General features: G+C 41.4%; 1 protein-coding gene across 7 annotated transcripts in view; it reads right to left on the reverse strand.

Annotated features, from left to right (window-relative positions):
* EPHX2 (epoxide hydrolase 2) overlaps nt 1-14275 on the reverse strand; it is a 384986-nt gene that overhangs the window by 186992 nt on the left and 183719 nt on the right. For all 7 annotated transcript variants that reach the window (XR_012801228.1, XR_012801227.1, XR_012801226.1 and 4 more), the window contains exons 17-18: nt 8376-8456; nt 7836-7894 (exon numbers count right to left, since the gene is read on the reverse strand). Coding sequence is in view for 4 of the 7 variants with exons in the window: in XM_075598616.1 (XP_075454731.1) it covers nt 7836-7894; nt 8376-8456 (140 nt within the window). In the remaining 3 variants the exon portion in view is untranslated. The remainder of the gene's footprint in view (nt 1-7835; nt 7895-8375; nt 8457-14275) is intronic.

The raw sequence follows: 14275 nt of genomic DNA on the forward strand, positions 1-14275 counted from the left end.
AATAGAGAATCTTTTCCAATTTTCAGTGACAATGTAATTGATCCTGCATTGCTCATTAGTTTTGAAGGTCAACTACCTCTGCAGTGTTTTCCATAGTCTATGGCAGTGGTTACCAAATCCAGTTCTCAAGGAACACGAACAGTGCCAGGTTTTAAGGCTATCGTCTCATTAGCACAGGTGGCCCACTCATTTTTGACTGAATCACCTGTGCTCAAGCAGGGGTATACTTAAAACCTGCACTGTTGGCGTTCCTGGAGGACTGGAGTTGGGGACTACTGGTCTAAGGGACCAGGTATGTAATATACAACGACCATGTGTAAATCAAAGGGAATTCTGAATTAGGCCAAGATATATCAATGACAGCATTTATCAAGAGGCAGACCATATAATATTTCATTTGAGCATGTACTGTATAAAAGCATGCATAATAAAAACAATACTTTTTGATTGTCATGTTGTTCTCAGTAAAACAGACTAATTATGGGGATATTTGTCCCCACATGTTCTAAATTGGTACAGTACAACAATGAAATGGATATACAATAAGTATTTCTATTAACATATGTAATGGCATATATGAACCAGCAATGTTACATAATCCTATTAAAGCAGCCATACTACTTTCCCCTTTTCTTTCTATATGCAAAGCATGTGATGCTTTAGAATTAGACGCTGGGAAACATTTGGTGCTCCTGTTCTAAATCTGTAAAAATCCGGATTGTGCGCCTAACGAAATGGCCACCTTCTAACTTTGTGCTGCAGCTGCAATGTTACATTATATTACCAAGTGTAACACATTATTACAGCTTTCAGAGTAATAGACAGTATACTGTTTAAACACAGCAACAGATGTTTGTGATACTTTGCTGCCAAAGGGCAGAGCTCTAAAAGGAGTGTGTCAGAGCCTGTTTCAAAAGAGAAAGTGGATGTGACTTTCTAACTGGTTGCTGTAGCAACCAAAGGATGATCGGTACATTAAAAACAATCATTAAAAATGGCATTAGAAGAAAAAAAATGCAGCATTATCTAATACTACATAACTGATTAAAAAACCCACAATAGGATTTCTCACTTTTTGCTGCTTTAACAGATAACAAACAACACATGTACATGTTAAAATATGGTCCACATGTTCTAAAACAGAAAATATCTGATCTGCTAAACAGTATAGTATAATAGAGCAATATATTCTGATGAAGAGTGAATGGTAACATGGTATCTGCATAATCTTATATTGTTTGCAAATTAGAACCCCCAAAATAATGGTAATGTGATAGGGTTGTATTGACTGGATAAAAGGAAGAGGTCAGCACTTCTTCCCTTTGTGTTATTTGTTATTTATCACGTGTATTACTGCTGTAAAGCGCTATGTACATTAATGGCACTAAATAAATAAAGACATACATACATACGATTCATACTGTACATAGGACATTAGTTTCTCAGATGTTTGAAATGGCTCCGACAAGTAATGGGAGACTAAAATAACACTGACATTTTATGCTCTGGCTATTGTATTTTGCCGACAGACCACCAAGAAGAAAAATAAAAATCTACAATACAGTCAATGGAGCCATGAGTTGCCATTTTGTGCTATTTCTTAACCGCAACATGCAAATTAGTGCCTTAATGTGCGATAACATTTTGGTATACTTGTATTAATTAATGTGCATTTAGAAACACTACAAAAATTACATATATTTACAAAGAAATTCTATGAATAAGAGTGCATTAAAGTATTTGTAATAAAAAGGTAGAAATACAAGATCAGAATGTTGTTGGCACAAAATATAAAAACTTTAATACCAGATTCCTTTACATGTAAAGCCTTTTCATATAAAGCAAAGTACTGTTAGTACAGTATGTAAAAGGAAATTCAATTTGAAGATGCTAGTGTTTTAAACTGACCTTTATTTTATTATCTGTTATTTTGAAAATGAGGCATAAACATGTAGGAAGAGAGTTTATGCACTGTCCAATGTAAGTAAATGTTAGATTCTAGCTTGCTTGGGTGAATCTTGAAAAGCAGCACTGATAAAACGTAACATTTGCTTTAGAAAGATTCCACATTGAGGGCTTTATTTTGTATATGACAATGCTGCTGTTTGGACTGTTTTAAGATGGGGAATTTCCGCCTATTTTATTGGGTATTTAGGACGAAAACAGCCCTAACGGCCACTTCGGCATTTTGCAAAGGTTGATGAAATTACCTAATACACAGTTCCAATACTTTGCCTATTCACACGTTGTATACAATGGAATATGAAGCCTGACAAAGACAACATAGGCACAGTTCTTTCTTCGACAATCTCTCCTCCTTAACCACATGTAGCAGGGTATTCCTTCACACCTCCAAGGGCGTTTATACAGTTCCTCAGGCTGACTCGGAGGAGGCAGACTAATAACTCTATATATATATCCGTGAGTGCTGACACAGAGCAAGGATTACATACACTGGGACTGTGACATGTTCAGTCAGTGTTGCCTGAGCACGCGAGGTGCAAGGACTGTCCCGGGAGCCAGTGAGGCTGCCTGGGATTAGATTAGGGCCCAGTTAGACCCCAGCCACAGTAGTCTGAGTGTTGTAGAGCTGCCCATAAATTAGGGATTCTTCACTGTAGTGATAGCAGCGGAGAAGGGTTGTTACACACATCTGTTGTAGCTGCTTTTGGAACCTGGTCCATACCCATCCTTTTATGACAATCTCTCCTTTCAATTTCTTTTGATTATAAATATTTGTAAAGAACACTCTTCACGGATACCAAAGAACCAACGAATACATATGCTGGTCTCATACAGATCTCAAAATTGGCTCCGTTCACCTCACTGTACTGTAACTTCAGACAAGAATTCAAGGTAATGATATGCAAATGAGCCACTGTAACCATAAGGCCGAGCTTTCAGTGCCGGCGACGTGACCCCGTCGCCATTTGCAAAAGATGTATTTCGATTTTGGGCGACGTCGATGGCTGCAAGGCCAGCGCCGTCATAAAAGGGGAGGGTAGAGGCACGGAGAAGCTCCCGATTGGCCGCTAGGGGAGACTGTTGCCGAAAAAAATCAAACAACAGTGATTACCAGATTTCTGGCAGCACTGTTGCTTTGTCGCCGTTGAGTGCACTTGATGGCGACAATGCATTTGCTTTGCCCCCGTCGCTATACAACCACTGTACAACCACTAAGAAATTCCCAATGCAGACTTAATTACCATGCTCAAACTGATGGGGTGAATGAAGCAGGGTTTGGGGACCCATGGAAGAAATGCAGACAATCATGGACCTGTACTATGGAGTATTAGTGTCACTTTTTTTTATCCACCATGACTATTTATTTTCTATAAATTTTTCTATATTTACTCCTGCCCTCCACATGCCTTCTCCCTGTGTTTACCTCATTAGTGATGCTATTTTTTTTTTAAATGTGTATAAAATAACCTATTCAGGCATCTATTTGCCTTTGAAAGGTCTTCCTTAAATGCTTCTTTATGATATATGCCCTCATATTTGGTATTAATATTTTTTATTTTGCAATTCTCATCGAACTACCTGCATCCCTAGATCTCCAAACTCCCAACTTACTAGTTATATATTTGAAATTGCAACGACATATTTCTATGCTTAGACTTTTTTGTGCAGGATATTTCTGTGTATGTTCGGAAAAAACACTATATGTCCATCATAAACAAATCTTCATCAATCCTTAAATGTAGTTGGTGTAATAGTGACTCTATATTAAGAATCCATTTCTGTACCTTCACTCTTATCTGGATCTTGTGAAATACGATTTCCACAGCAATTATTTAGCCCGCAATTCTCACAGTAACATATACTATTTTACATGCTATCAATGTTTCACTCTTCTATTCTCATTTTCTTCTGACGGCTTCTCGGCGTTAATCATAATGGATTACACTTATATTGTGTTGAGTCACTTGTAATGTTTGTCTTTTTATACCAATTCAGAATTATTTTCTTAACCCTTCTTTGCTTAGTACTAGCATCTCTGAGGCCTCTGCCCCTTTCTTTAACATATGTTTGGGTTCCTTTCACCTGTACTTTTGTCCTACAATTTCTATGTTGATGAATGCAAATTGTTCCTATCCATTATGAACCCTTTATTTTTAAGCTTATTTTCCATGCTTTTAGTTTTACAAGTCCCCCCCCCCCCTCCCAAAGGAAAATATACTGCTGTTGAGCAAGATAAATACTGTGCCAGTCTGATGAAGAGCCAACATTGTTAAAAATGAATGACATCTTCTTTTGGGAACACATTGTACTTTAATACAAAAGATGGTGTGTACGTGCGCGCACAATCTAGGACCAACATTATTATTGTTGTGAAAGCACAGGTCAGTCTACATTTAGAATGCACACTACTTTAGCTCACAGGGTCTCTCCACCCTGCCCTGTGCATACACATAAATCTGGTATTACATGAATTATTGCAGCTTTTTGTCCATTTCTACCTTTCATACATATATTTAGATTCCTTGCAGGTTGCAACATTGTTTAGAAGACAAATAAGAGTTCTTCAAATCTGTCCTGACTTACAAACTTCTTTTAGAGTCAACTATTTGGACTCTCCGCCCTTTCAGTTTTCCTCCTGAAGTTTTTTTTTGGTAGCATAATAGATCTTTTAGTTTTATCTGTAATTCCAGCAGTTTTTTGTAAATACAGTGCATTTTTTAAAACATTTTTAATATATGAAATGGAAAGTTTAATCATACAGTATGTAAACATTTTAATTTCTGATTGTCTCCTCTATCTTTTTCCATCTATCCCTTCCCATCATAACTGAAGTCACTGCTCATATTGCCTATGGTACCCAGTGGGTTAAGCTTGAAATATACAGAACTGTACAAGTGCACCCTTCAGATAAAAAAATGAAAATATAATTTAACAATATAAACATACTTTTTATATACAGTACATTCATATGTCCCTAATTACCTTTTTGTGCATGCTTGCCCATACAGTACGTGTATGTAACTGTTTATGTACTTCACAAAATCTCTGTACCCTCACTGTACCGCGCTGAGGGATATGTTGGCGCTTTACAAATAAATGCTAATAATAATATATATTCATTTCTGGATCCTATATTGTCAGACTTTAACAACAAGCAGCAATTTTCCATGGTCCGTTTTAGGGATTGGCTGCCACCTGTACCATCATCTTTTATCACTTCCTTAGTTTTTTTACAAGCACTACTTCTCTCAAGTTAAATACCCAGAAAAAGGATTAATGGCACTATTTAAATTTTATGTGGGGAATGCCCAATATGCCGAGTATCCCTAAAGAAGAGAGTTAGACTCACAAAATGTGTTAGATTGCCACACAGCTTCTGTGCGGTCCGAATTCTGTACCAGCGATGTGATAATACCTCTCACTCACCCGATCCACCACAGCACTACTAATAATATTATTTGATTAACTATCTTGGGACTCTAGCTCTCTTGTGCTGCCTGCAAATCCCTTTACCAGTTAATGTCATGTCTGACCTGTGTGTGTTTCTTTGGGGGGAGCTGTGTGTGAGATTCCTGGAGGGGGGAGGTGTGTGTATTGACTGAGTGAGGTGTAAGAAAGGTGGAGGAGTGGGAGGGGACTGTTATCGGGGGATAGAGGGGACAGGAGTACAGGAGGAAAAGGTGGGGGGGGGGAGAGTTGGGGGAAGTGATGGAAAGGGGGAAGAAAAAGCAGGGTGGAGTGTGTGAGTGGATGGGCCATGAGTGAAAGATGATTAATAAATAATTTTGTATTTTGTCCTGGGTTGTCACATTAAAAATATGGTCACCTTAATTATGTGTGTGAGGGGAGGGGGAGTATTATGTGGATGAGGGAGAGAGAGGTGGGGGATTGTGGGATTGAGAGAGAGGTGGGGGCGTGTGGGAGAGAGGTGGGAGCCTATGGGTGAGGGGAGTGAGAGAGGGAGAAAGAAGAGGATAAGATGGAGGGGAGAGATGCTGGTGTGAGAGATATAGGGGGTGTGGGGGGGTGTCTCGCAAGGACACCGATACGGGGTGTGTGTGTGTGTGTGTGTGTGTGTGTGGGTGGGTGGGTGGAGGGGTGGCCCAATGGAAACTGTAGTCCCGGGCCCCGGGAAAGCTGTCTGTGGCCCTGCTAGAAGGCAATATTTGGCATGTTTTTGCTGAGAACAAAATACTGTATTCAAGTTCTATTACTTACAGTATATCTGCAATGTGTTGTTAGTATTACTCAATGTGCTGCATAGTTATGAGCTTCTATAATTGACTTCTAGTTATTAACTTTTTCATTGTTATGCATTTTGAATGGCTAAAAATGGTTTCTGTGCTTCAGGATATCATAAACAGGAACATCAGTGTATGTTTCATTAAGATAATCAGTTTAGGAACCATGGGAATCCTACCACAATGGGAGAACACAACTGTGACAAACCCCTAAAACAGGTTTACAATGGTTGACTAGTGCACGGCTGGCCAACTTCACTAGTGGCTTCAACTGAGCCACCTGTGCTTAAGCAGTGATATCCTTAAAACCTGACCTGTTGGTGGCCCTTGACGACTAGAGTTTGCAACCCCTGGACTAGCGGAAAGCAAGAAAATAATTAGATCAGAGGTACTGTTGCAGAGAGTGTCATTTCAGTATGGTTCCTCTGATGTGACCTTGTTCAAAATGTTTTTAAATATAATACCGTATGTCAGGGGTGAGCAAACTTTTTATGACGAGCCCCCCTTTTCAGCCAAGAAATTTCTCTTACCCACCCCTGTCTGTTGTAAGCAAAATCACATGAAAAAAAAAACCTTTATTAAACGGTATACAATGTAAAAACGTCTAAATAATTATTTCAACAGCTCGCGCTTGCAAAATTAGGCTGTGTCCACGCTGCCGCTGAGAGCGGTGACATCACCAACTCCCCAAGCATGAGCACAGGGTGTCCTGCATAATTTTGCAAGCACGAGCAGGGAGGGCGTGGATAGGGGCTATTTTTGTGTGTTTTTGTGTGGCTGTGTGTGTGTGCATTGACTGCTGCTGAGCGCGCTTCAAAGACAAATTTGTTTGTCTCCCCAAGCACCAAGCTTTGGAGAGCGTACGCCCCCAGTTTGCGCACCGCTGCATTTAATCACCACACACACACACACGCAGACACAGCACACATACTCAATCACAAGACACAATCAATCACAACCAACACAGACACAACACCCCCACACACTCATTAAAAACACACACTCAATCACAACCAACACAGACACAACACACACTCAATCACAATACACACCGACACAACACACACACACACAAACACAACCAACACAGACACAACACACACACACAACCAACACACACAACCAACACAGACACAACACACTCAACCAATCACAACACAACACACAATCATCAGTCACAGACTTTCACCTGGGGGAGGAAGTACTACTGTAAGCATGCTCCTGTCCCCCATGCTGCTGAAAAGCGGGTAACACAGGAGGAGGAGGGCTGGTCTGTGTGCAGGGAAGGAAAGCCCCACCCCCGCAGCAGGCAGACAGCACAGAGAAGCAGCAGCACGGAGATGCTTCTTGGCCTCCCGTGCACAGCTCTGCCCGCCCCCAGGTTTCCCCGCACACTGCCTGCGCCCCCCCTAATAATCTTGCGCCCCCCAGTTTGCACACCACTGCCGTATGTGACCAAGAGAACAATGAGTGCAACAGTATAAATGTAACCTCTCCCTCGCTTTATAATTTTTTTGTTCCTACCCCTCCCACCCCTTTAAACTCCATTGGTGTAAACCTTGAAAAACAAATGAAGAAAAAATTGGAAAAAAAGATAATCAATTAAAAAAATTAAATAACATGAATTACCTCTCCATCTGAGTCCAGTGCCCACACTCTTCTATGTGACCTCGAGTCAGATTAGGAATCTTAAATGAATAAATACATATTATATCTCATCTGCAAGCAATGATGATAACAACTAGGTAACTGCAGAGAACATTTAGATACTAAGCAATATTAATACATTCAACTCTAAAGTATACAAAATCAAGCAGAGAGAGAACCAGTCATATAGACCTATACCTGGATATTCACATATTGGCTTGGGAAGGGAGCTTTAAAAAACAATGGCATTAATGGACAACTAATGTCAAGTTATATTTAGTAGGTGATATTTTTCATCAGTGGCACTTTTTCTAAATTAAGAGTAGTTTCAACTCAATCTCTGGTACCCGTATGGGGTAACTGCATGTATTATTTAGGACTACGGTTTCATGGCCACAAATATTAGTTTACTGACAAAGCTGAATGAATTGAACATAATTTTGTCCTTCCCAAAAGTACTGGTGTGTTTCAAGTAACTACAGTATAATAAAATAGTTCAGTGCAATAGGAACTCCCACTTACCAGATCCTCCATGCCCGTAGTCATAATCGGAAGTAGAATTTTATCTTTCCCAGCAGTTACCATCAGAGCTGGTACCAGGATCTATAGAAAGAGTGCATTAATAACTCATTAAATTCCTTACTTTACCCCTTTTGTCTCTACTACAAATAAACTGGCATTAAACATCTTGTTAGTCAAAACATAAAAAGCAGGGACACAATGTGTTCATACACTTACAACGCTGCCATAACAAAAAAGTTTTAAAATTAGATTGGCTTAAACAAAAATAGCTATTTTATCTTTGTAACAAAAAAAATTTAATTACAGTGTATTCAAGACAAATGACACCAGTATTTCACCATAGTTAAAGGAAAAATAGCAAAGATTGTTATTGGGAATTTTAAGATTTGTCCAACAACATTTTCAAACAATGCGTGCCCGTTTTCTGGCATGTCCTGATAACAAGTTACACTTGTAATAGGTGTTGGTGCCAAATGCATATTAGGTCATGTTACTGCAGCAATCTAGTGAACATACCAAAAATATTGGGATATTGAGATATTTGTAATTCTTTACAAAACATTATGAAACATGGCTATCCAAATTTTGTTTGAATGGGATATAACACACCATACAACTTATCATTTTGTCTGTTTTAGGAAATATAACATCCAATACATTTTCTTTTTATTTACGGTTTTTATATGAGAAAATAGCAGGGGTCCAAGAGTAGCATTAAACCAGGAGTGGCCAACTCCAGTCCTGAAAGGCCACCAACATGTCAAGTTAAGGATATCCCTGCTTCAGCGGAAGTGGCTCAATGACTGTGCTGAAGCAGGAATATCCTTAAAACCTGTCCTGTTGGTGATCCTTCATGACTAGAGTTTTCTCATGTAATTACATTAAACAGTTCTTAAACAGTGATGCACCAAGGTGCAACTTAAATTTTTTGAAAGCAGCCCACTTGAGGCCCGCCTTTGAAGGCTCCCTTGAACGGTCATACAAAGGCTGGCTATGTAGACTGTCCCTTTTTATGACTGCTAAAATAAAACCGGTTAGCTATCAAAACGCCAGAGCAGTGCACCCTTTGACAAAAGGCCGTTTGATCTTTACAATTACTGGGATATCTGAGATGTGAGAACAACAACTTGAGAAAAAGTTAAAAAAAAAATCAAAACACAATGTAAATGCAGAAGTATATGCAACATGTGTTGAGGGAGTTGATTTTCACAAGAACCCTCAGGAAAAAATGTACTCACACAAACATGGTAGTACAGTACCTTTGATTGATGAGGACTTTGTCCTCCATCAATAAATCTTACCCATAAAGTTGTACGAATAAAACCTCAACATTTCTTTGAACCTTTCTCACCGTGGATTCCCACAAAAAATAAATAAATACAACTCTGGTATTTTTTTTTTAAATTTTGCATGTGTTTACCAGATCTAAAGGAAACAGTACAAAAAACGTAAACATAGAAACGACAAAAATAAAAAATACAACTAAGGAGACAAGCCCAACTCTTCTCCCTCTAAATTTCAAAGCCACCCTACCCTCTCTAACAGGGGGCGACAGGGGTTAAAACGGCACCCACTGATCACTTTCTCCACAGCCCCAATCTGCTCCTGTAATCTTTTGGGTTTGGGAGGTGGGTGCAGGTGATTCACTTTGCTGTCCCTTGCTGTACTCATTTGGAAGGGTGTGTTCCACCTTTCCTCTCTCTTCTGTGCCAGCGGAGATAGAAGAGAGCGAGTCTCTAGACAGCACGGGACAAACCAGCTGCAGCAGCAGAGTGCGCCCCCCGTCGGCCACGGCACCATGGTTTAAAAACACTGGTAGAATACACACTAGTTTACCAGATCTCCCTAATCTATTTATTCCCAGGCTTTATCTCAAAACGGAGTTAGACTGCGATTATGCACTACCAGCTTATTTAAAAATAACATTTACTTTTCTTGGGTTATATTTCAGTCTTAATCCCAGTGGTATTTTCTTGTGACCTTGAGCGATTTAAAAAAAAAAAAAAAAAAAAACATCTATGGGTTTACACTTGCAAAATGTTTACATAAAGCACTGTGTAAACTTATTTTGTTTGTATCCTTGTACAGGCAGTCCTCGGTTATCCGACACAATGCGTTACTCAAAATGGCGTTGGATAGCGAAACATCGTAAAGTGAAACACGTTTTCCCATAGGAACACTGTTTAAATGAAAGGTTCCGTTCCTGATGGCATTTTAAAATTATATAGTATACAGTATATACTGTATTTTATATATATACACACACAGCTCAACCCCGTTATAGCGCGATCCGCTATAACGCGGTTTGAGCGTGGACCCCAAATTTAAAAAAAATAAAAATCTTTTGCACACACACTGCACACTGCATACATTCACAGCACACTGCATACACTCACAGCACACTGCAAACACTCAGAGTACACTCCATACACACAGCACACTGCACACACACACACACACACACTCACACAGTCTCACACAGTCAAATACACACACAGAGAAACACACTGTCTCTTTAAGGGAGCTTGCTCTCGCAAGACGGAAGCAGAAAGCAGAGACAGGGAGAAGAGCTGCCAGATGCCGGGTAAGTGCTGTGTGCTGTTTTCGCTGCCCCACCGGGTCTGGGAACGCTGGGAGAGTTCTCAGCTTTCCCCCTCCAGCGGACGCGGTACCACCATAAAAAAAAAAAAAGTTTGACGGACATTTTTTTTCCGCGACACCGTTTATAACGCGGTGGTCGCGGGTGGCCCCCGAGGACCACGCTATAACGGAGTTAAGCTGTATATATATATATATATATATATATATATATATATATATATATATATATATATATATATAGTATCGTATAGTATAATATAATATATATATTATATACACAAACAACGTTGCAAAGCATCGTAAGAGCGTTGGATAATTTATCTGTGTAAGACATCTCTAAATGGAATACTTCATTTAGCTCCATGAAGATTCCTTTACACTGTAGATGGCAAACAATGAATGGGAACATTTCCTAAAATTATTTTCTTTACCTGAAGTCATCCATGGCAGTACATGCTATTATTTCTACTATATATTTGTGAAATCACTGTATGTCTGCGTCCCAAGGGTCAATCGCATTGGACCTTGGCCCTGTCACTCCGGCTCAGGCCATGCCCGCCCCCGCACACCTCTCATTGGCCTACGTCCAACACCAATGCCACACTGTCCCACCCCTCACTGACTCTCATTGGCCTGCGTCCAATGCCCGCCCCCGCACACCTCTCATTGGCCTGCGTCCCACCCCTCACTGACTCTCATTGGCCTGCGTCCAATGCCCGCCCCCGCACACCTCTCATTGGCCTGCGTCCCACCCCTCACTGACTCTCATTGGCCTGCGTCCAATGCCCGCCCCCGCACACCTCTCATTGGCCTGCGTCCAACACCAATGCCCTAATACAGTGTTTCCCAAACTGTGCGCCGCGGCGCAGGCTTGGCTAGAGGGGCGCCGCGATCAGGGCCGCCAGCAGCGGGAAACAAGGGCTGCTAACTCATTTAAAAAAAAAAAAAACCTCTGAGGGGAAGCAGAGGAGCGGTCACGTGACCGCTCCCATCCAATGGGACTGCAGCCTGCCCGGCATTGCAACTTCAGTGCCCGGCATTGCAACTACAAAGCCACCAGACAGCAGTGTGTGGGTGTGTGGTGTGTGTGTGTGTGTGTGTGTGTGTGTGTGTGTGTGTGTGTGTGTGTGTGTGTGTGTGTGTGTGTGTGTGTGTGTGTGTGTGTGTGTGTGTAAAACGGGCTGCAGGGTGTGTGTGTGTATATATGTATATATGTGTGGTGTGTGTGTATATATGTATATATGTGTGGTGTGTGTGTGTGTGTGTGTGTGTGGTGTATATATATATATATATATATATATACAGTGTTCGACAAACCTATACATTTGCTCGCCCCGGGCGAGTGGATTTAACCCCCGGGCGAGTAAATATTGGCCCAAGCAGCACACGTTTGGTACTAGGTGGCGAGTAGATTTTTTTGTGTGGCGAGTAGATTTTTTGGTGATTTGTCAACCACTATATATATATATATATATATATATATATATATATATATATATATATATATATATATGTATGTATGTGGTGAGTGTGTGTGTGTGTGTGTGTGTGTGGTGTATATATATATATATATATATATATATATATATATATATGTATATATGTATATATGTGTGGTGTGTGTATATATGTGTGGTGTGTGTATATATATATATATATATATATATATATATATATATATATATATACAGTGCTTGACAAATCACCCAAAAATCTACTCGCCCCCTAGTCCCGCCCCCAACCCCGCCCCCGCTTAAAAAAAATACATAAATAAAATAAATTGAATAAATTCCTAGTAAGAACATTAGTTTTTGACATAAGTTTATTTACTATATTACATACTACAATTAGTCTTTGTTACGTGTGTGTGTGTGTGTGTGTGTGTGTGTGTGTGTGTGTGTGTGTGTGTGTGTGTGTGTGTGTGTGTGTGTGTGTGTGTGTGTGTGTGTGTGTGTGTGTGTGTGTGTGTGTGTGTGTGTGTGTAAATGTCGGATCTAGAAAAAAAAGCCAGATTTGAATGACTAGTTTCCTGCACCCCTTAACCAGTGTCTGGATGCCCCCGCTTCACAATATTTAAAGCAGCAATCCCGCATGGGATCTTACCTGATCCGCAGTTCTTCAATGTCCAGGTACCCTCATTCCCGCAATGTTATACCTGTCTTCTGGTTAGGGGGGATTCCGTGTGAAGCTTGAGTCAGATCTGGAAGAAAGCAGTATAGGTTATTTCGGTGTAGTATAGGGCAGTTAATATATACAGGGTAAATAAGATATCCAGATCGAGAGTGTGAGGCAGAGAGTGAACAGAGAGGGGAGAGAGAGACAGAGAGGGGAGAGAGAGACAGAGAGGGGAGAGAGACAGAGAGGGAGAGAGACAGAGAGGGGAGAGAGACAGAGAGGGGAGAGAGGGAAGAGCGAAGAGACAGAGAGGGAAGAGCGAAGACACAGAGAGGGGAGAGCGAAGAGACAGAGAGGGAAGAACGAAGAGACAGAGAGGGGAGAGCGAAGAGACAGAGAGGGGAGAGCGAAGAGACAGAGAAGGGAGAGCAAAGAGACAGAGAAGGGAGAGCGAAGAGACAGAGAAGGGAGAGCAAAGAGACAGAGAAGGGAGAGCGAAGAGACAGAGAAGGGAGAGCGAAGAGACAGAGAAGGGAGGAGAGAGCGAGAGACAAGAAGAGACAGAGAGGGGAGAGACAGAGAGACAGAGAGGGGAGAGACAGAGAGGGGAGAGACAGAGAGGGGAGAGGCGAGAGACAGAGAGGCGAGAGACAGAGAGGCGAGAGACAGAGAGGCGAGAGACAGAGAGGCGAGAGACAGAGAGGCGAGAGACAGAGAGGCGAGATACAGAGAGGCAAGAGACAGAGAGACAGAGAGGGGGAGACAGAGAGACAGAGAGGGGAGAGACAGAGAGACAGAGAGGGGAGAGACAGAGAGACAGAGAGGGGAGAGACAGAGAGACAGAGAGACAGAGAGGGGAGAGACAGAGAGACAGAGAGGGGAGAGACAGAGAGACAGAGAGGGGAGAGACAGAGAGACAGAGAGACAGAGAGACAGAGAGGGGAGAGACAGAGAGGGGAGAGACAGAGAGGGGAGAGACAGAGAGGGGAGAGACAGAGAGGGGAGAGACAGAGAGGCGAGAGACAGAGAGGCGAGAGACAGAGAGGGGAGAGACAGAGAGACAGAGAGACAGAGAGGGGAGAGACAGAGAGGGGAGAGACAGAGAGGGGAGAGACAGAGAGGGGAGAGACAGAGAGGGGAGAGACAGAGAGGGGAGAGACAGAGAGGGGAGAGACAGAGAGGGG

This window comes from Ascaphus truei, chromosome 4 (genome assembly GCF_040206685.1).
Source record: "Ascaphus truei isolate aAscTru1 chromosome 4, aAscTru1.hap1, whole genome shotgun sequence".
Lineage (NCBI taxonomy): Eukaryota > Metazoa > Chordata > Amphibia > Anura > Ascaphidae > Ascaphus > Ascaphus truei.